Source organism: Artemia sp. Qi Xiang Cuo, chromosome 6 (assembly GCF_049724085.1).
Source record: "Artemia sp. Qi Xiang Cuo chromosome 6, ASM4972408v1, whole genome shotgun sequence".
Taxonomy (NCBI): Eukaryota; Metazoa; Arthropoda; class Branchiopoda; order Anostraca; family Artemiidae; genus Artemia; species Artemia sp. Qi Xiang Cuo.
This window is the reverse complement of record NC_142799.1, coordinates 73,671,583-73,695,672: the sequence shown is the minus strand read 5'-3', so window position 1 is coordinate 73,695,672 and position 24,090 is coordinate 73,671,583. Positions and strand designations below refer to the sequence as shown.

Sequence of the window (24,090 nt, the reverse complement as noted above, 5' to 3'; positions counted from 1 at the left end):
TTATTCAGCAAAGAAAGAAAAGAAAAAAGAAAAAAGTTATTCAAAAAATAAAATAATAAGAAATAAAAACACTTAATCAGTATAAGCCTAAAAAGTGATATTAGTAACATTGTTAAAAAAAAAACTAGCGCACTTCAAACCTACATATACTGTAAAAAATTTTCACTAGATCTAATGGCTATGATCGGAAAGCATAACGTCTTAGACAACATCTTTCCATTAGCAAATAAAAATAGATTTTTTTCTTTCGCTATATTTAATTATCAAACCACCAACTAACGGTATGCCTGCTGTTGCTTCTTTGCATCTTGATGCATCAAAGAGACAACCCAATTTATCCTATTTTCTGGGCTTTTCTGGGCTTTTTGAGAGGGATGTTGAACCAACCAACAGGCACTCTGGGTACACTGTTAGTACTACAGCTGCTGCTACTACTGCTACGACTACTACAACTAAAAATATGAAGTTGAAACTTTCAATGAATGTTTAGGGGGTGTTGAACTAAATCAAAACACAATTTTTGCATGTAGGTTGTCAAAAGGGCATATCATATCAGAAATATTCTAGGAATGGTCTAGAGTGTTGAATTGGAATTTCCAGGACGTGTTAAGGGGGATATTGAACCAGCCAAAAGGCAGTACGTGCAATCTACTACTACCACTACTGCTACTACTACTATTTCTACCACTATAAATGGCACTATTACTACTACTGCTACTACAACTACTACCACAAATGCTACTACTACGATTACTAATAATAATATTACGACTATTACTACTAGTATCCTACTATTGAAATTAAGGGTATTATAGTGACAATTTTAGGGTAGGTTGAAGAGGATGTTGAATTAAATCGAAATACACTATATCGATGCCAGTTATAAAAGGGCGTAACAGCTATATCTCAGGAGCATTTTATAGCAATAAGTTGAAACTTTCAGTGCATGTTGAGGGGGATGTTGAACGAACAAAAAGTTACTAAATTACTACTAATTACTACTACTACCACTTCTACTGCTACTACTAATACTACTACTAAGGCTAAGGGCGTCAAGGATAAATTTTGATGGAACGTTGAAGAGGTTTAATTATTTTCAAATACGCTATGCGTATGCAAGCTGTCAAAAGGGTTTATCAGCAGTATCTAAAGAATGGCTTAAAATACTAGGTTGAAAGTTCTAGAGCATATTTAGGGGTATGATGAACTAATCGAAATGCACGTGTGCATACTCTGACTGCTACTACTCGTAGTACTGCAATTGCTGCTGCTATTAGTAATACTATTACGAAGGCTAATGATATTAACGAGGAACTTTCAAGGACTGTTGATGGGGATGTTGGGCTAGATCAAAACACACTATGTGCATGTTGGTTATCAAAAGGGTGTATTATCAATACCTTAGAAACAACATAAAGTATTAAGTTACAACTACCAGGGTATGAGGAGCGGATGTTGAACTAGGCCAAAAAGGGCATAGTGGGAATACTATTTCTGCTACATTTACTAGTATTGCCACTGCTATCGCTAATACTACTCCAATGTTCCTACTATTACTTGTGATACTATGACTATTACTATTTCTAATTCTAAGGGTACTAGTTAAACATTCAGGGATTGGTGAGAGCGTTGTACAACTGAATCAAAGCACGACATGTACATGTGGGTTATCAAAGGGGTGCTTTGGCAATATCCCAGCAACGCCTCAGGGTATTAAGCTGAAACTTCAATGGCAACCAATATTAGTAGAATTTTTCTGCTACTTCTATTGCTTCTTATTGCTTTAAAATTTTGCCCAAGAACTACGTCATGATACTCTAAGTGCATACTGGTTGTCATACGATGTTTCAGCAATGTCTCAAGAACGACTGAAAGCACTGAGTTGACACTTGGATACTCTCTGGGATACTTCTGCTCTTAATATTGAACTTGATTAAAACACTGTGAGTGTCAAACCCAGGTTGTCCAAATAGCATAGATACAATGTCTTAGAGACATAATAGGACATGAAATTTAACTTTGCAGAAAAAGTTGAGGAGAACTGAAACTAAATCAAAATATGCTGTGTGTATGAAGACTGAAAAAAAGGGTGTATATTACTAAAAAATTTTGAATATGTAGATTTTGTCTATTTTGAAAATTCAGAAAGTAACACTTACGTGACCTCTCGGGCCAGTGTGGTTGACCAATGAAAACGTACTATCTGTGGACGGAGTGCTCCTTGAAAACATAGTGTTCATCCTATCATGGTGGAATGAACACTTTTCATCTCTGCTTATTGCCTCCCCTCTCTCTCTGTCTCTAGCACCTCCTGCCATCCCCCAACCTGTGATCTATAATAGCCTGGTTAATGTTGAGATTATGCCGTTCTCAGTGGTAAAAATTCAAAATGCTGGGAAGAAATTGACAAATCGTAAGGTCCCCGGCATCTGTGGATTCTCAACAAAGCTGTTTAAAAACGGCATTGGCCCTATCCTGTTAAGGCTCCCATTGCTATTCAGTTCCATACGGGACGCGGAGATCATCCCGAACAACTGGCGTACAGAGTGATCCTACTAGTATGAAAGAGAAAGTTCCAGGATTGAGTACAAAAACTATAGGGGTATCAGGCTCCTCTCGGTACCAGGCAAGCTCTTTTCAAGGGTTTTATTGCTGCGATGTTTGCACACCTCCGACATAAAGAAGTCTCGTCTTATGCCAGGACGATTAAGGATAGAGCAGATATTCTCCAAAAGACAAATCATCGAGAAGGCGAACGAGTTCCGCCAGCAGGCTTTCATTGCTTATGTCGATTTCAAGGCAGCATTCGACTCAGAAGATCGAGATTCTCTATGGAATATCCTTTCTAATACTGGCCTCCCCTCAAAATACGTCCACCTACTCAGGCCCATGCATCAAGAGACTGAGAGCTGTGTGAAAGTGAATGGTAGACGTACCGCGTTCTTTCCAGTAAGAACAGGAGTTAGACAAGTTTTTAAAGTTGCTCCTAAGCTATTTAATTGTATTATTGACAATATTATGAGCTACAAAACCCGAAAGTTGAGCTTTGGACTCAAGTGCGGGAATAGAGTTGCCATTGATTGTGACTTTGCTGATGAAATCGCACTAGTCACCAACTCCAAGTCACAGCTGCTTATGGCTCTAAGTACGCTTCTGGGTGAAGCTGCCAGAACAAGACTATCCATTAACTGGAAGAAGACGAAAGTCTGGGTAGTGCAACCAAAGTCTGACGCTAACAATTCTAATTACTTGGTCGCCGGGAACCAAATAGAAGTGGTTGACCATTTCACTTATCTTAGTTATATCATATCATCGGATGGCTGAATCGACCATGAAGTTGCTGGCCCCGCGGCAAAGGCCTCTGCCGTCTTCGGTAGACTGAGCCATGTTTGGAAGAAGACAATGATCAAACGAGCCACCAAAATGAAGATCCTCGGAGGGTCAGTATATTAGATTCCGCTATACGGAGCTGAGACTTGGCCTGCAACTCCAGCTGTCCAGGGCCGTCTCAACACTCTTCAATCTAGGTGGCTTCACACAATCGTGGGAATCCAATAGCCAGACTTCGTCAGCAACGACCGCCTACGAAGCATGACTTCCCAGTCATCTTTTTCACACCTGGTTGCCGAGCAAAGACTTCGTTGGTTTGGACATCTTTTGCGATTACCAGCCAATACTCCAGCTCGGATTCTTTACGACTTGGAACCAGCCAGTAGTGGCTGGAAGCTTCCATGAGAAAGACCCAAGTTCCGGTGGAGTAATAGTCTCGGGATTTCCCTGGACCAAGCTGAAATTTTGCTATGTGATGCAGAGGCCCTAGCTGCAGACTGCCCCACGTGGAGAAGGCTGACGACACTCTCAATGCCATCCCGGCATGAGGATTAAGTTAAGTAAGTAAGTAAGAAGTATAGATAGTAAGCCAAAATCCAGATTCTTATAGATACAAACTAAAAAAAAAAAAATTTTCCTTTCTTAACCAATAAAAAAGAATATATACCATTAAAAACGAACAGAAATTAATTTTAAAAAAACTTTTCCCACAAAAGAAGTTTTTCAAAGAAAATTAAAGAGCCACGTTAAAGCAAGGATGAGCAGAAATTAAGTCAAATAACTTTTCAAGCCTCAAACTGCCATAAAAAACCATAGAAAAAATGAAACCCCAAAAGAGCAGAGATTACAATGAATAGTCAAGTCAAACTCAAAACGAGTGGAAAATAAGAGTAGTAGGGCTAATGCCTTCTTGCCTTTAAAGACTAGAACATAATTTGCATTTTACTGAGAAAAGAATACAGCTTAACTGTCAGGAATGAATATTAGTATATTATTTCAGTACAACTGTCAATCCACATTCATTTGTTTTTTTTCCAATAATCTTAGTTATGGTGGTGATTTTCTCTTTTTTTTGACATTATGAGAAATAAAAACACGTAGCTTGATATAAATATTATTTTCAGTAAAGTGCAAATTGCGTCCTGGTATACTGTTGCTTAGAAAATGGGCTTTAGGATTTAGCCGCCAAGAATTCATCAGTCTAGATCCAGAAAGGTATTTGTCAATTTTTGTCTTCGGTTCCAAAGAAAAGAAGATATATCTCTAGTGTGTCATTATGACTTACGAAAGTATTATTGTTTATATCGTTGTTTTAAATATATAAGTTTATCATATATCTCTAACATTCTAGATTAGACAAAAATTAAAACTGAACTAGAATGTCAAGTGTTGCAGCAACGTTGGCTTTGGTGATGAAAGTATTGCGTGAGAAACACCCTGGTTCTGCTTCTTCACCATCAACTAAACGCTGTAGTATACAAACAGTTAAATTTTTGGAAATGATTTTAGCCACAAATCCCTACATTTTTTTTCTTTGAAAGAAAACTGATGACAATACAAGCTAAAATAGATATGTATGTGGTGCTCAGCCCACACTTCTTTTTTTTCAAACATAGATCATATTCCTCAAATCAAGTTCTCCACGTGACCGTTCTTCTAATTTCAAAACTGTATCTTAAAGTACCCAGCAAAATATATTATAAGGCCCGTTTTTTTGCACTAAGATCTTACATCTAAAATCCCAAATCTTTCTGCAAAGATTTCCGTTCTTTTAACTCATAAACTATAAGTAGAACAAAAGGTAAATTTTTATATAAGACAGTGAAACGCAACTTTAAATGAATATTTCGACCCTATATCCAAGGGCCGTCCTCAGCAAAACAAACGTAGATAATAAAAAACAATATAAGAGAAACTCACATTAAAATTCAATCATTAAAACTGAAAAGAGTTTTAAAAAAATCTTCTAAAGCAGCCCTAATATCATTACTTCAAGGAAGTTCAACCAGGACTGGTTCACCAAGTGAAGTGGACAGAGAACAATTCATTCAAATAGAATAAAAATACTTACAGACAAGCTTTTAAGGCTAATCTCGCCTTCTTGGCAGCCAGCCTAGATGGTCTATTCGTAACAGGTTGAGTGGAGTTATTTACTGGTTTTTTAATATAATTAGTTAAATCAGTTTTATTTAAGTTTGTGTATAGGGCATTAAGCGAATATTCCCCCAAATCTCTATTTAAAGAAATATTAATATTTATTTTGATTTTAATTTCAATTGTCTTTTTAATTTCAATTGCCTTTGATTTTTAATTTCGATTTTTTCTGCCATATAGAACAACAATGAGAGAACTTTAATGATATACTCATCATTGTACTCAGACTGCTGATCAGAACAGAATGATGAAAGACGTTTGCAAAAGAACGACATAAGACGTAAGATCTTAGAGCTAAGATTTCACTTTTAAGCGTTCTTTGTCAAAAGATGTAAGATCTTAGCATATAGATGAGTAAAAGAACGGCCTTTATTTTAGGAATTCTTTTACTTATAGATGAGTAAAAGAATGTTTTTAATTATGTGCTTGATCTGGTCCCGGAAAATTTGAATGAGTCTTACCGTTTCAGAAGTTTTGTCCATGAGCATGATACAAGAAGATGTGATAACTTGGTTTTGGATATTGGAAATTGTGTAAGATCTGATTTTACTTTGAAGTATCTTGACCCTTCTGTATGTAATTCGCTCCCTGTGAGTTCCTAGGGTGGCTGAGGATTTCCCACAGTTTAAAAAAGATCAAAATAGTTTTTATTGGGGAATTTTTTTTTTGGGGGGGGGGGGAATTTGAGTGGGTTATAGGGCTGGAGGGAGGTGCGGGTTGAAGGGGTGGGGATGGATGGAGTTGTATTTGGATGGTGGTTGTTACCCCGGGGGTGTTTGAGATAAGGTGATTGTCTTTATTTTTTATTATTATTATTTTTAATTAGTCTAAGATACTTCTAGGAATATTTATGTAGTTTTTTTTTATTATTATTGTTGTTAATTTAGGACGCATTTACGAATTTTTGTATAGTTAATCGTTACACGTTAGCAAAATTGAAATTTTTCCCTAGTGTAGTGATTTATATCTGTAATAGTTTACATTTTTCGTTATTATGTAAATAAAAGTCAAGTCAAAGTTAAAAGGTGTTTTCTGGACGCAATATTATTTCACTAAAACAGGTGTTCCGAAAATGTTTTTTTTTTGGGGGGGGGGGATTTATTTCTGATATGGAGATAAAATTCGGGAGCGTGTGGAAAATGTAATAAATTATGAAAAATATTGAAATTTAACAACCCGCACCGAGAGCCTCTTCTCCTTCCTCGTATATGCCATTGATTGATTCGGGTGGGCAAGGTAGATTAATGAGATGGTTCTAGGTGTTTATCCCCCCGGACCCCCACGAAAAAAAACCCCGGAAAATCTCCTCATGGAAAATACACCCCCCCCGTGGAAAATGCCCCCACGGAAAATACCTCCCCCCTGTGGAAAATACCCTCTCTCTATAAAATACCCTCGCCGTGGAAAACAAGGCTCTCCAAATTTGAGAATCCTATTTGAGTTTTATTTTTTCATTATCCGTAGGGAAAGGGAATTTTGGTACTTGTGGATAATACACCACTAACTCAAGTTTACGCTGTGTAAAACTCGAGAACAAACCGTTTTTTTTTTAGTTTCTTTCAGCATATAGCGTGAGACAAAACAAAGACAAGTGACAGAATAGATGGGAAATATTTAATTTGGGTTATATATCAAACAGTTCGTGGCAACGAACTGTAAGTAAGGAGTGACCCGGCTCAATAGTAACCGAAACCCTAAAAAACGGAATTTTGATACCAATAGATATATCAAAAGAATCAAATTTCAATTCTGATTTCAAACATATACGTTTCATCAAGTTTAATCGTACCTATCAAAAGTTACGCACCTGAGAAAATTTGGCTGATTTTCGAAAAAAAGGGGAAAGACCCCCTAAAAGTTATAGAACCTTAATGAAAATCACACCATCATATTCAGCGCATCAGAGAACCCTACTGTAGATGTTTCAAGCTCCTATCTATAAAAATGTGGAATTTTCCATTTTTTGCCAGAATAAAGATCATGGATGCGTGTTTTTTTTTGTTTTTTTTTTTTTTTTTTTTTTTTTCCAGCGGTGATCGTATCGACCCAGTGGTCCTAAAATATCGTGGGAGAGCTCATTGGAACGGAAAATAAAAGTTCCAGTGCCCTTTTTAAGTGACCAAAAAAAATGGAGGGCAACTAGGCCCCCTCCCACACTCATTTTTTTCCCAAAGTCATCCGATCAAAATTTTGAGATAGCCATTTTGTTCAGCATGGTCGAAAATATTATAACTCTGTCTTTTACGATGACTTAATCCCTTGAAGCTCCCAGGGGGAGGGCTGAAGTTTACGAACTTTACCCAATGTTAACATATAGCATTGGTTATTAGGACCCAGCTCAATGGTAACCGAAACTCTAAAAAACAGGATGTTGATACAAATAGATACATAAAAAGAATCGGATTTTAATGCTGTTTCAAATATATAAGTTTCATCAAGTTTAATCAAGTTTAATACCCATCAAAAGTTACGCGCCTGAGAAAATTTGGGTGATTGTCGAAAAAAGAGGGAAAGACCCCCTAAAAGCTATAGAACCTGAATGAAAATGACACCATCATATTCCGCGTATCAGAGAACCCTACTGTAGAGGTTTCAAGCTCCTATCTACAAAAATGTGGCAATTTGGATTTTTTGCCAGAAGAAAGATCACGGGTGCGTGTTTATTTTATTTTTTTTCCCCAGGGGTAATTGTATCGACCCAGTGGTCCTAGAATATCGTGGGAGGGCTCATTGGAATGGAAATTAAAAGTTCTAGTGCCCTTTTTAAGTGACCAAAAAAAATGGAGGGCAACTAGGCCCCCTGCCACGCTCATTGTTTTCCCAAAGTCACCTGATCAAAATTTTGAGATAGCCATTTTGTTCAGCATGTTCGAAAATTTTATAAGCATGTCTTTTAGGATTACTTAATCCCCCGAAGTTCCCGAGAGGAGGGCTGAAAGTTATGAACTTTACCCATTGTTAACAGATAGTATTGGTTATTGGGAAGTATACAGTACAGACGTTTTCAGGGGAGATTTTCCCTGGTAGTGGGGGAGGGGGGTCAGGCAGGGACGTACACAGGGGGGGGGGCTTCCGGGCCCGCCCCCACCCAAATCTCATGATTTTTTTCATTTTCCCATAATTTTCTGATTTTTCTCACAGAATAATGGGTTTGAAGGATTTGCCCCCCCCCCCCGAAACAAATTGGCCCCCCCCGAAACAAATTCCGGCGTACGTGCCTGGGGTCGGGGGTTAAGTGGGAGGATCTTTCCATGAAGGAAGTTTTCATGGGGGAAGGGACATTACTATGAAGGGGACGCCGGACTTCCCAGCATTATTTAAAAAAAGATCAGAAATTAAATATAAAAAAACAAGTTTTTCAACTGCAACAGCAGCAACATCAAAACTTTAAACGAACAGAAAATATTACATATATGATTGGGTTCACCCCCTAGTCAATACCTCACTCTTTAAGCCAGAGATTTTTTAGTACTTTCATAAGAGCTATTTATTCTAATTAACGGCCTTTGTGATTAAGCGGTCATTTTTAAAGAATTGGAACAAAATTGGAACTTTAGCTTAAAGAGCAAGGTATTGACTAGGGGGCGAACCCCCTAATATATGTATTAAAAATATATGAATATAGAAGTTCGTTACGTAAGTTAATTCGTAAGTTACGTATATTTATTACTAATAAAACGTTCGTAAATAAAATCAAACAAGTTTCAAGAAAGCCATTTAACCAAATAAAAGTAAATTAATATTAAAATTTTGTTTTAGTTATTCATGTACTGTGAGCCAAGATCAAAACATATATTTATTTAAAAATTTTCAAAAATTAAATAAAAAAACAAGCTTTTTTTAACTGAGAGTAAGGAGCGACATTAAAACTTAAAACGAACAGAAATGATTCCGTCTATGAAATGAGCTGTCCCCTCCTCAGCGCCTCGCTCTTGACGCTCAAGTTTGACGTTCTAACAACTCTATTTTTTTAAACAATGAAAAACTTTAGCGTAAAGAGCGAGGCGTTGAGGAGGGGGCAGCCCCTTTCATATACGGAATAATTTCTGTTCGCTTTAAGTTTTAACGTCGTTCCTTACTTTCAATTAAAAAAACTTGTTTTTTTTTTATTTATTTGCACATCAGGGGCAGGGGGCTAAAGTATTTGGATAGTTTGAAGTCAGAAAACAATTCATACTTCATATTATTGCATACAGACCCGCTATACTTTATCCCCCCTCCCCTAATATGCAAATATAAGACCCAACTTTTTTTCTAAAGTAACAAAGAAATTAATAAGGAAACCGGTTTGTTCTCGAGTCGTACACATCATAAACTTGAGCGAGTGACGTATAATGCACAAGTACCGTAATTTTTCATGAAGAGAGAGCCGGATTTTCCGGTTTTATTTAAAAACGATCAGAAACTAAATAAACAAAACAAGTTTCTTCAACTGCAAGTAAGGAGCAACATCAAAACATAAAACGAACAGATACTATCACGTATATGAAAAGGGTAGTTCCCTCCACAAGACCTTGCTCTTTACGCTAAAGTTTTGACTTTTTGTCCTAGTTCTTTAAGAACGATCCCTGAAACACAAGGGCCGGCTAATAAGAACAATAAGCTTTGTTTTAAAATTCTAAAAAAAACCTTAGCGGCAAAAGCAAGGTCTTGAGAAGGAAGCAAACCCTTTCATGTAGCCCAAATTATATATTTTCTATCTATTCTGTCACTTGTCTTTGTCTTGTCTCGCGTTAAGCTGAAAGAAACCAGCGAAAGAACGAGTTTGTTCTCGAGTTTTACATAGCATAAACTTGAGTGAGTGGCATACAATACACAAGTACCAGAATTCCTTCTCCCTACGGAAAATAAAAAAAACAAAACTCAAGTAAAATTCTCAAATTTGGAAAGCCTATTTTTCCATGGGTGATATTTTCCGGGGGAGGGGGGTATTTACCGCTGGGTATTTTGTGCGGGGGTGTTTTCCATGGGGAGCATTTTCCGGGGGTATTTTACGAAAGGGTATTTTCGGCGAAGAGGGGGTATTTTCCGGGGGAAAGGGCACTTTCCGGGGGTATTTTCCAGGGGTGTTTTCCAGGAGAAGGATATTTTCCTGTTTTTTTCTCAAAAACCCACTCACCCCCCCCCCCCGCGCGTGGGGGGTATTCTCATCATAGTGTATTTTCCGGGGGAGGGTATTTTCCGAGGGGAGGTATTTTCCGTGGGGGGGGGTATTTTCCAGGGGGGGGGGGTAAATTCCGACCACCTAATGGGATATACTACATGAACACTTTTAATGTATATAAGCATGATGATCAAGACTTACCAGAGTCATAAAAAGATGATACAGAATGAAGTAAATAGCAACTAAAGGAGCAAATGTTTCTGATGTTCTGAGCATAGTTTCGTCCATTACTTCCGTCCAGGCTTCTTGAGTAAGAATTTGAAACATAGACATGAACGCCTGAAAAACATCAATCATACATATGATTATGCACTAGGGAAAAGGGTATGTTTTGCGTATGTTATGGTATATCTGTATTTTTTGGAGCAAAACTTATAGAAGAAAACAAATTTCCAGGGAATTACTGGAAATTTCAGAGTTCTTCATCAAGACTAAATCTTCACCCCACAGCTATATCCAGCTCTTTTTACGGTAACATCTAACATGTTAATAAACCCAGCTAAAAAAAAGGAAAAATAATTAAATAGTTCACTCAGTGAACAATATATGAAAAAACTTCCGAGATCATAGGCAGTACAATATTGCTACGTAAGTAAAGAGCGATGTGAGAACAATGTATTATTTTTTTTTCTTTTCACCAAGACACTCAGTATGAAGGAATTGTCGTATAAACTTCAGAAGCAGCTCAATTGATAGGAAATTCAAAATTCCAGTGTCCTTTTTAAGATTAAGTTATTGGAGGGCAACCAGCCCCCTTAACACGCCCATCGTTTCTCCAGAAACATCCAATCAAAATATTGAGATTACCATTTTGTTTAACATAGCTAAACAAAATCACAAACATATTACAAATCACCATCAGTAAATTAATGAAACCCAAAATGAACAGAAATTACAATAAATAACCGAATCAAACTTAAAACAGGCAGAAATTAACTTGAGTAGGGCCGACAAACCCCATGCCTTCTTAAGACCAGAACGTAATTTACACTTTACTAATGAAAAAACAATAAACGAATGAATATGGATTGACAGTTTATACTGACAATTATTCCTTAAAGTCTTAATAACTTCTTTATTTATTAAAGTTTGAAAAGCGAAAATATTTAGATTGGTTTTTAGTTAAGTGCAATTTATGTTCTGGTTTTCAGAAGGCATGGTGAGGTGGTTTAATGGAGCTCTTTAATTTTCTTTGAAAAGACTTATTTAATGGAGTTTTCAATTAATACTGAAAAACAAAGAAAACCAAAATTTCAAACTGTGAGAAACAGAAAAAAAACTACCAATCTGAATAAAAAGGATTAAAAATTCCACAAGGAAACAAAAGCTTGAAAAAGTTGATACTTCTACAAAAAATAGCAGTAAGTCAGAGGAGCCAGAAAATTCAAATGCACAAAATTCAAAAATGCAATTGGTTAAAATAAAAGAAAATTACATTCTAACCTTTTATTGCGTATGAAATCTTTCACTGACTGTTGATGCGGCATATATTATTTTTTTTTTTTTTTTGGCTTTATTGACTTCTTTTAATCATCATTATCTTTTTATATTTTCCTTTTTATGTGTTCCTTTTGTATTTTTATTACCTATTTACTGATTTATTAAAAATATATTTATTATTCACTTGTTTATTATTCAATTGTTGTTTTTATTCATTATTCTATTTATTTATTGAATATTTAAAGCCTATTACTTTTTGTTTGTGTTGATTCAGCTTAAACAGGTTTGTCGTAAACAGCGCTTTGGAAAATATCACCAATATTTCTATTTAATGCGATTTCTTTATTTGTAGAGCTTACTTAAGTAATCGCGGCAGTTTTTTTTACTAGATTTTATCTTAGCTTTATTCAATTGAAAAACAAATGAGTTGGATTCTTTATAGTGGAAAGGGCTATCTCAGAACCAAAACTGCCCGGTTTATTTTGAAATTTAAAGACGAAGGGCATTTTACCCTTTTTTATTTGGTGAGCCCTGCCAGAATAAGAGCAGCGAAGAAGATTATCAAACAATTCGTGGTAAAAAACTGTAAGTAAGAAGTGACCCGACTTAATAGTAACCGAAACTCTAAAAAATGGAATTTTGATACCAATAGATACATCAGAAGAATCTGATTTTTATGCTGATTTCAAATATTTAAGTTCCATCAAATTTAGTCCTTCTCAAGTTGCAAGCCTAAGAAAATTTGCCTTATTTTCGAAAAAAGATGAAAAAAACTCCCTAAAAGTAATAGAATCTTAAGGAAAATCACACCGTCAGATTCAGCGTATCAGAAAACCTTATGGTAGAGGTTGCAAGCTCTTATCTGCAAAAATGTGGAATTTTGTATTTGATGCCAGAAGAAAGATCACGGATGCGTGTTTTTTTTTATTATTTTTTTTTTTCAAGGGGTGATCGTATCAACCCAGCAATCCTAGAATGTTGCAAGAGGGCTCATTCAAACGGAAATTAAAAGATCTAGTGCCCTTATTAGATGACCAAAAAATTGGAGGGTAACTAGGCCCCCTCCAACTCTATTTTTTCCCAAAGTCACCGGATCCAAATTCTTAGATGGCTATTCTGTTCAGCATAGTCGAAAAATATAATAACTATGTCTTTGAGAAATACTTAATCCCCCAAAGTCCCCGGGGGAAGGGCTACAAGCTATGAACTTTGCCCGTTGTTTACAGGTAGTATTGGTTATTGGGAAGTACACAGACGTTTTCAGGAGGAATTTTTTCTGATGGGGGAGGGAGGTCGAAGGGAGAGGGTTACATGGGGAGATCTTTCCATAGAGAAATTTTTCATGGGGCAAGGGAATTTTACATGAAGAAGGCGCCAAATTTCCCAGCATTATTTAAAAAACGATCAGAAATCAAATACGGCAACAAGTTTTTTTCAACTGAAAGTAAGGAGCAACATTAAAGCTTAAAACGACCCTTCTCCCGTGAACTGTGGGGGATTAAGTAATCCTCAAAGATATATTTATTAGATTTTCGACTATGCTGAACAATATAGATATCTAAAAATTTTGATCGGGTGACTTCGGGAAAAAAAATGAGCGTGGGAGCGGGCCAAGTTGCCCTCTAATTTTTTTTTGGTCACTTAAAAAGGGCACTGGTGCTTTTAGTTTCAGTTCGAATGAGCCCTCTCACGATATTCCGGGACTACTGGATCGATACAGTCGCCACTGAAAAAAAAATAAAATAAACGTGTATCCGTGATTTTTCTTCTGGCAAAAAATACAAAATTCCACATTTTTGTATATAGGAGCTTGAAACATCTTCAGTAGGGTCTTCTGATGCGCTGAATTTGATGGTTTGATTTTCATTAAGATTCTATCACTTTTAGGGGGTGTTTTTCCTCTTTGTTCGAAAATAAGGCAAATAGTTTCAGGCTCGTAACTTTTCATGGGTAACACTAAACTTGAAGAAACTTATATATTTGAAATCAGCATACAAATCCAATTCTTGCATTGTATCTACTGGTATCTAAATTCTTTTTTTTTAGAGTTTCGGGTACTATTGAGCCGGGTCGCTCCTTACTTAAAGTTCGTTCCCACGAACTGTTTGATCACTTTAAGGATATTAGTTCGAAATGGGTCAACATCGCCAAATTGAATTTCTATTCTTGTTTACAGGTCTTATATTTTATTAATTAAAAAATAATTTTTTTATACATTTTTTCTACTTTTTAATTTTTTAAGAGAAAGGGATAGGGAGAAAGAAAGACAGACAGACAGATAGAGAGGGGGCTAGGTGTGCAGACAGGAGCTTGCTTATACTTGTAATTGAACCTTAGTTTTCTTAGACAAAACCACTGCGTGCTCTACAACGACCATATTTATCCAGTTTAAAATTAAGTTTCACCGTGAGCCCACTTACCTCGGGAAAAGTTTCAAATTTTGTGAAGTCTCTTAGAAAGCAGAAAAGCTGCATCGAAATACTGGATGTTATAATCAGCAAACACATTGTAAAAATGATGAGACTTCCAAGTTTTTTTCCTGGTCCAAAAATTTTGTAGACAAAATCCTCTAGCAACGGTGATGCTTTCATTAAACGGACTATTCGGAGAACCTTAAATTATAAAACTAGAATATCATTTCAAATAAACAATGAAGAAATAAATTCCATACAAAATACTAAAAAAGAGACACAAAAATAATTTCGAAAAAAAACATTATGAAACTCTGTCATGACAATTTCAATGAGTGTTCCGAATTTTTTTACTTGAAAAACTTTTGTCATCGGACTTGAACATGTGAAACCCGTTTTTCATTTAGTTAAGCCCCATGGAAAATTGATCAAACTTCAAAATTAAAAAAAAATAAAAATTCTAGTCATGATTACACAGGAGGCTATATCAGAGACAACACTCTAACGTTATCTATAGTTAAGAGTCATAAGCCTTCATTATGTTATTAAATAAAACAAGTTATTAAATAAATAAGTTTTTTTAACTGAAAGTAAGGAGCGACATTAAAACTTAAAACGAACAGAAATTAGTCCGTATATGGAAGGGGATGTACCCTCCTCAACGCCTCGCTCTTTACGCTAAAGTTTTTTATTGTTTTAAAAAATAAAGTTGTGAGACAGAGTCAAACTTTAGCGTAAAGAGCGAGGTGTTGAGGAGCGGACAGCACCTTTCATATACGAAATAATTTCTGTTCGTTTTAAGTTTTAATGTCGCTCCTTACTTTCAGTTAAAAAAACTTTTTTTTTGTATTTAATTTCTGAACGTTTTTGAATTAATGCAGCTTTGATTTTGGCTCACCGTACATGAATAATTAAAACAAAATTCGCATATTAATTTTCCTTTTTTGGCTAATTGGCTTTCTCGAAATTTTGTTCTGACGTAACTTACGAGTTAACTTACGTAACGAATTTCTATATTGTTTTTATTACGTATATTAGGGAGTTCGCTCCCTAGTCAATACCTCGCTCTTTACGCTAAAGTTCGAATTTTGTTCGAGAAGATGCATCTATTGATATCAAAATTTCGTTTTTTAGAGTTTCGGTTACTATTGAGCCGGGGAGCTCCTTACTTACAGTTCTTTACCACGAACTGTTTGATTCTTTTTTCTCCAAAGAGCAAATCGATAGAAACTTTAGAGGGGACTCAGTCCATTTGAAATTGAAAAGTTTAGTGCGCTTTTTAAGAGCCAAAGGTTAATGGAGAGTAACCAACCTTCTCTCGCCCATTTTTGTTCAAAACAGTATAAAGTTCAAGTAACTCTGCCTTCGGGCATAAAATGATCCGTAACAGCTCCTGGGACAGGAGCTGTTACGCTGTAAGGAGCTGTAAGTTATGCATTTTGCGCATCCCTTAGAAATATCGTTTGCATCGGGAAAGGGGGACATGTTTGATGCTCGGTCTCTAAATAGGCTGTGGGTATCGAAGTGATCTCTTCAGGGAATTTTGAGAGGGATGTTGAATTAAATTAAAACACGCTATGTGCATGCAGCTTGCCGTAAGGGCGTATCAGTAATTTCCAAGGAATGTCTGGTGGTACTGAGTAGGATCTTTTAGGGCATGTTGATAGAGATATTAAAAAGTGATTGGAGAGCAACCAGCCCCTAATCACCCATTTTAGATGCCACCCTTCAACACTGATCAAAATTTTGAATAAACACAGGATTTATCAATGGGAAAGGGGGGAGTTTTTGATCCTGATTGTTGCTGAAAAGGGTAATGATATTATGGTGAAGATGTATGGAAATGATGAGGGGGATGCTGAACTAAATCAAAAGACAGTATGTCAGTCCAAATTTTCAAAAGAGAATATCTGCAATATTTTATGGGCTATGGGTATTAACTTGAATGTTTCTGGGCCACTGTGAGTGAGACTAATTGAAACTGCAACTACAAATTTGACTACTTGCGACCGCAAATATTTTGAACTGCTACTACGATTACTTGCGACTACAACTACTTACAACTGTGACTACAAGTGACTGTGGATACGACTGCTTCCGACTGCGAATCAAAGATTAAGATAACAGATATTAATTTAGATTAATAAATAAGTCTTAAAACGGATTAAAACTAAATTAAGGACCCGAGTGAAACTTAGAACAAATAAAAATTACTACAAACGAGAGTTTCACCACAACTCCTTCCCTCTTCTAACCCTCTCTAACATAACAACCCCCTCTTCTAACATATTCTGCCAAATATTGAGTCGTTTGCGCTTTAGTAAAAAGAAAATATAATATATATTTTTTTAATTTATAAAACTGAAAAATATTGTAGTTACATCACATCTTGAATTGCTTTGAATCCAGGAATTATTGTCCTAATATATTATACATTAGTTTAAATTTGTTTGTTCTTTCCGGTCATCTTAATAATCATTGTGATTTATGGTAATTTTTAGGCGGGTTTTGACTAACTAAAGCACACTGCTCTAAATACACTTAAATTTTTTAACTAAACATAAGTGAGGTAATGGGAAGGGGATTTATCTCCTCCCCGATCAGTATGTGTTATTTTGATGTTTTATATGATTACTTATTTTAATTTCTGTTTTTTCTGGGTTTCATTTTTTTAATAGTAATTTCTTTTCGTTTTAAAATTGAATTATAATAGGACTTTATTTCTGCTCGTCTTAAGTCTAATATTGCCCTTGACTTTTATTTAAAATATTTCTCTCCTGGAAAGCTTTTTTAATTAATCAAACAGTTCGTGGTAACGAACTATAAATAAGGAGCGACCGGGCTCAATAGTAACCCCTGTTATTGTTACCATTTTTATTGTTTTAAAAAATAGAGTTTTGAGAAAGAGTCAAACTTTAGAGTAAAGAGCAAGGCGGTGAGGAGGGGACAACCCCTTTCAAATACGGAATAATTTCTGTTCGTTTTAAACTTTAATGTCGCTCCTTACTTTCAATTAAAAAAACTTGTTTTATTTTATTTAATGACATAAATAGTAGGGGAAAGATACGGAAAAAATGGTCGAACCAGGAAAAAATTGGTATAGAAATTATTTTTGCACCACTGTGTTCAGAAAAGAGAGCTCTACAACATATCAAAAATCTAAATCTCCATCCCGTTGCGAAATTCCCTTTTTTTCACGTTTTTTGCGCCTATATTTTAGATATTTCCAGAATCCGAGAATAAGGAACCGTCAAAAGAAAAGTAGTTTATTGATGGTTTCCCTTTTAAGAAACGATTGTTTTTGTGATCTTTTATTAGACATAAAAATAAATTTTAATAATTTAATTTTTTTTTTTTTTTTTTTTTTTTTTGAAGTAAAAAAAAAAAAAAAAAAAATCAAGCGACACACGATCACGGGGTATTTTTCGAAGAGGAGCACGAATTTTCGGTTCATTTTTCCCCATCTGAACAAATAGCCTACCGGCGTTCCGAATCCATTTCTTTTCCTACCGAGCTTTATTGGTGACATTTTCAACCAGCTGGAAAGTCCCTTCTGATATTCACTTTCTGTTACACCATGCCTTGGTCTTACACTCTTTTCAAAGTTATTTCAGTCTACCGAGCCTTGTAGAGCCACCTATCTGCAAAAAAACTTCTCAGATGGAAAGTATTTTGGAGTCCAAGCAGAGATTTAACACAGGTGCGTTTTTGTTTGTTTTTCTTGCCGATGCTTTTCTAATGTAACTACTAGGAAGCGGAAAGGAATCGGAGGAAGGAAATATAGAAAGGAAAGAAGACTCTACGCTCGTCCTACCTCTCTTTTCTGACACATATTTTATCAGCGCCATCTGTCTGAAGAAAACTTAAGTACAGCAAACAAGTCGCTAGAGTGCAGCACGGTCGACGCCGCTAGGCGGAACGAAAAAGCTATTTCTCTAGTGGAAGCGAGAGTACTCTCGACTATCGCCGGTCCCTTTCGCGGATGTGACTGTCAGATTTCCCTGGTCAAGAATCCTTAAAGCACCCATGATACTCGACGCCGGCTTTCAATAAGATTAACAGTTCATTTATTTTAGTAACCTATCTGAACTGGGGAGGGTTTAGCTACAGATTTTTTGGTTCAGAATCAGGGTTTTCGTTGTAACATTCACCGACAGCTCACTTATTCCCAGCTCTCTTTTTTAGATGGCTGAGACCGCAGTTTTATGTACCCTTTGTGAACGTTCAATAGACACCTCAGAATCGTCGGTACTGACAGAAAAAGGAGCTACGGCGATCAATGAAGCTAGCAAAACGAGAGGTACCAGCATCTCTGTCGAGGCAGGGAACCAAGTCCATGTTGCTTGCAGAAAGACTTTCATAAACAAAATATACCTGTCGAAAATTGAGAATGAGAGACGACGAACCTTGCAATAAAAGACGGAAGCAGAAAAAGTGGTACTCCGATCACGGACTCCAAGTTTCAACTTCCAAGAGTGTTGCTTTTTCTGCACTACAAGGATAAATCTCAACACTAGCCACAGAAAAGGACACGAGTGGTACAAGGTTCGGACTAAAGACTTTGAAGAGAGTATAAAGGCAGTGTGCAAAAGCCGTGATGATGATTGGTCAAATAACTTTTCCGCCGAATATGTGCAGTGTCAGACCTGCACGCAGTTGACGCTATTTATCACGCAGCCTGTTCTTCTATGTTTTGATTAAATAAGAGCCTTCCAGCCAGATTTGTGACGCTAGAACTTTTTGGAATACTCGAAGATACTGCGCCAGATAAAAAACGTCCGAGCAGGGGGTGGCCAGGTCACGATGAAAGATATCAGTCGTTTTTGAAGCTGGCTAATTTTTTCGAAGAAAATGACGAAGAACAGTATACAGTCAGTGAACTTGTTGTTAAAATGGGAGAGCTTTTGAATGGGACAGACATTGAACCGTACTGTAACAAGTACTTGAAGAGCAAGCTTCTGGAACATTTCAGTGACCAGCTAGTATTTGCAACTATTGACGATAAGGCTGACGTGGTGACATTCAAAGAAAAAGCATCAGCGATACTCCAGAATTTTTATTGCTTGGACAAAACCGATAACGAAGAGAGTGAGAAAATTAAGCTTATTAGAGCAGCAGCAAAGATTATCAAAAGTGATATCAAAGGACTGCCAGCACAGAAGGAATCATATATGACCGCAAAACAGATTTCTTCTGGAGAACAGCTGGAAGGCTCTCTATCTGATAGCCTAATGGTGTTCTTAGATGAAATATTCGTTGGAACCGATGTTTCTTTCAAAGTGCTTGCCATTGGCAATTCCATCGTTCAAGCAGTTCGCCCGCGTGCCCTCATTTGTCCACTGCAACTAGGCTTAGCAGTGCAACTGGATCACCATTCAAGTCCAGATTTCTTATTGACACTTTACACAGCCGTGGATTTTGCTCCTCCTATGCTGAAGTCAAGAAATTTAAACGCTGTGCATCAGTCCATGATGAATCTAGCCTTGCAGGAGTTACCTCCGCACATCCTGTGCAGCATGTAGCTGATAATGCAGATCACGATGTTTGCACGATGGACGGAAGAAACACTTTCCATGGGATGGCTCTGCTAGCAACAGTCACGCCTCCTCTCAGTAACAGCCGATCACCCATTCCGAGAGTTGAAGTTTCATTAGATGAAGTAGCCCAAAAAGGAAAAATTCCCATCTACCCTTACCGCTTAAGTGAGACAGTGCTTTCAAAGGTGCAATATAAGAAGATCCCTGGCAAAAAATGTCAACGACCCGTATGCCTCACTCGATCAGCTTTGGTTAGCTACCGGGTTCCTGAATGTCCCAAGGCCGAGTTGGAATGGATTCATGCAGTCAGTTTTCTCTAACCAAATACATCCTGAAACGGGAAACCTTCGCAGCAAGGCAAGCGTCTTGTTTTTGCCGATGATTGACCTCCCGTCTAGCAACGAATCCTGCCTTTACTCAACCATGCGCTTTGTAGCTTCGCAAGGCAGAACCTACGGATTCAAACCCGTTCTCACATTTGACCAGCCGCTCCGGTGGAAGTCTATGAAGATCTTCAAGTCGGACACGACGAATGAGCTGAGTAGTATTGTTCTCAAGTTAGGCGGTTTTCATTTGATGATGAGTTTTGTCGGATGCATAGGACACCTCATGCAAGGTTCTTGTCTGAAAGAGGTTCTGGAATTGGGATACGCGACTGGTGCAGTGCCGCAAATTCTTTCTGGAAAAACGATTTCTTGAGCTATTCGAGCTCATATTCTCGTGAGCTCGGCCATATATGCTCATCTCCTCGAAGAAGAGCAAGCGACGTTGACGTCTCTAGACATGTCTACTGTCTTCGCTAAAGTACTGGATGGATACCTCCCACCCGAAGATCTCAGTCATGATCCCCAGCTCAAGCAACTTGAAAACTTTCTCAAGCAGAGACGCCAAGACCTGCTGACTCAGAGAACTGCGAAGCTCTGGTTTCAGTATCTTCACATGGTTGGGATACTGCTTAAGTTCATACGTGCCGAGAGACTAGGCCTGTAGGATTTGCACCTACAATCTGCAGTAGAGATGCTTCCGTTTCTAGCAGCATCTGGACATAACCTCTATGTCAAGTCGGTCTGGATATACCAGCAAGAGATGGCTAAGCTTCAAACTAGTCACCCACCAGTATTCGAAGCATTTGAACAGGGAGGTCACACCATTAGAAGATCAGAGCGACGCTGGGCTGGGCTCTCGGCAGATCTTGTCATCGAGCAGGAGTATATGAGAAGTCTGAAAACATCGGGCGGTCTTACAACTGGAGGTAGGATGACAGAACAGCAGAGTGCCATTTGGGTTCTTTCAAGACCAGTATGCCTGGCGATCAACCTCTTGATGCAAAATTTGACAAAAATTGGTTACTCGACAAGTGAGCAGCAGCACGACATGAGTTCCAGTAGAAAGGAGCGTGACTTCGACGATACCCAGAAACTCGTCGGATACTTCGGGGAATCTTCTCCGTTCAGAGGTGACAATCTGCTTAGAAACATTGCCAACGGCATAACTTCTTCCCAAGATGTTAATGTTGACGAGGCCGATGTGGCTGGAAAGTTGATTCTAAGTAAGATGACGGAAAAAACCTTGAAGGAGCAAGTCTTCAAGAAAAAAGACCAAGTGACCCTAATGAATGCCAAAAAGGCGGGGTCCTCTGTGGTAGCGCACATAGATCCGGCGCTCTTTTTCCAGTGGCTTATAATAGTAACCCAACGAACTGACCTCCGAGAAGAATACTTCAAGTACGAACTTTGTACGATCCCTCCTTCTCTTTTCGAAAGCGATGGCCTTATGAGAAAAGCAAATAAGCCAGAGCTTGCAAAAGCGATCTTTCAGGCTTTCGGGATTGAGACTCAGTCACCCTCAAGACCTGCTTCTGAGTGTAACATCGTCTTGGATGGTGGTTCTCTTCTACATCGAGTTCCATGGAAGTTAGGGTCAACCTTCAAGGTCATCTTTCGTTGTTCGATCGTTGTGTTTGATGGATATGAAGGTGGTCCGGCAATCAAAGATGCTACCCATTTACGTCGAGCAAGGATGGTTGGCCGCCAAGTCTTTTTCACCGAAGAGATGACCCTCTGCATGAAGAAAGAAGAGTTTCTTTCATGTAAGACAAACAAAGGACGTTTCCTGAAACTGCTCGGCAACCATTTGGAAGCCGTTGGTTTCCGAATTTTCCACTCGGAAGGAGACGCCGACGTTCCGATTATAGAAAAAGCCGTAGAAGCTGCTAGTCTTACAGACACAAACGCGGTTGCTGATGATACTGACATCTTGGTTCTTCTGATCAGTCGATCAGATTTGCGTTCCGGGCGTTTATATTTCTCACCTGAAGCTAAGTTTGGCGGTACTAGTACAGCTTGGGATATTAGTGAGATGAAGCAGAAGCTAGGAACAGATGTCAGCAATCTGATACCGTTCTGTCATGCCGTGCTGGGTTGTGACACAACCTCTCAACTTTACGGAATAGGAAAGGGCAAAGCCGTTCAGCTGCTACTTTTCAACAAGAGTTTCAGGGACAGCGCTGCTATATTTGGCGACAAGCTCGCATCGCTTGACGATATTGTGGCAGCAGGAGAGCGAGCATTGTTGATACTGTACGGTTGCCCTGATGTTTCGAACCTGGACACTGCCAGAAAGCTGATCTTTCACAGAAAAGTGAGCACTGCCACCACTGTCGTGCATCTACAAGAACTGCCACCAACTCAGGCAGCAGCGAAGTACCACTCGCTACGTGTCTACTGCCAATTTCAAATCTGGCTTGGGAACCCAGTAGACCCTTTACGCCTGGGATGGAAACTGCAGGATAACGAAGTTTTTGCGCCAATAAAAACAGATCTCCCTGCCGCTCCATCTCAGCTGCTGAAAATTATCAAATGCTCGTGTCGTATTGACGGCTGTGATAGTGAAAAGTGTACCTGTAAGAAAAACGGACTTGAGTGTACTATAGCCTGCCGTACCTGTGAGGGAAGCTTGTGCAACAATTTGAAGTTTCAAGAAGAAGAACTTAGTGAAGAAGAATAACAGTTAACTGTGATGATGAAAAATCTAGTTCCTACATTTTGATGATGTGCAATTTTTATATATTTGAAACATAAGATAAAAGCTTTTCTCTGAACACAAGAACATAAGTTAGAACCTACCTTGTCTCATGGTGTTTGGCGCTGAGGTGTTTCGTCATTCCTGTTTATTGTTGTTTAGTCTTTTTTTTTCTAAGCCTTTCGTTTATATAGCCAAATAGACTACAAGAACGACAAACTTATTCCGTAGTAGACCTTGATAAACACTGGTAAGAGTTTTTTTCCCCAAAGACAAAGTTTTTCCCCATTTTTTTTTTGCTGATAAATATTTTTATTTTGCTTAAGTAATAGAATGAGTATCAGAAGTGAATTCAGAGCCGAAATCTGATCTAAAAAGATGTGTAAAACATTATAGTTTACGTTTTTAATTTTTTCCCGGTTTTTGAGAAAATAAATAAAAAAAACATTAAAAAAAAACAATTTTGCATCGAGCTAGAGATTTAGATTTTTGATATGTTGTTAAGCATTTTTTTCCGGTCCGGATGGTGAAGAAACCATTTCTGTACCAATTTTTTCCTGGTCAAAACTTATTTTTCTCCTACTAAAAAGAATGTCCAAGTATATGACCTGTAAATTGTTGAATATAGAGATCAAAGATTTTATTTTGGGGGGATAAAGGATTCAGGAGAGGGGCTGACAAAACAGAAGATTTTCAAAGTATTTGGACGATGAACCCATTCCCCCTCCCTCTTTTGTGGCCCCAATTCCTCTTCTTATAGATTGCTTAATTTTACTCTAACTTTCATCAACTCTCTGTCCAAAATATAAATAATGTTTTTAAGCTGTTTACCTGAAAGTACGTAAAGGCTGAAAGATAAAACTGAGGTATGACATGAATCGTAGTTCCAAGTGCTAGCAGGAGTTCAAATTTGAAAATTGACCGCTTCAAATAACCAGTGATGCCGAAAATCCAAATTTTTACTAATGTTTCAAGATCAAAGAAGATTGTAAACGCCACCTAGAATAGATATATTCACCTTAGGGCTAACATC

General features: G+C 37.6%; 1 protein-coding gene across 1 annotated transcript in view; it reads right to left on the bottom strand.

The window, feature by feature from the left end:
• The window catches only part of na (sodium leak channel non-selective protein na), a 228,890-nt gene that overhangs the window by 97,915 nt on the left and 106,885 nt on the right, over positions 1-24,090 (bottom strand). The window contains exons 9-11 of the mRNA XM_089091203.1: positions 23,889-24,056; positions 14,509-14,700; positions 10,790-10,927 (exon numbers count right to left, since the gene is read on the bottom strand). Coding sequence (XP_088947329.1) covers positions 10,790-10,927; positions 14,509-14,700; positions 23,889-24,056 — 498 coding nt within the window. The remainder of the gene's footprint in view (positions 1-10,789; positions 10,928-14,508; positions 14,701-23,888; positions 24,057-24,090) is intronic.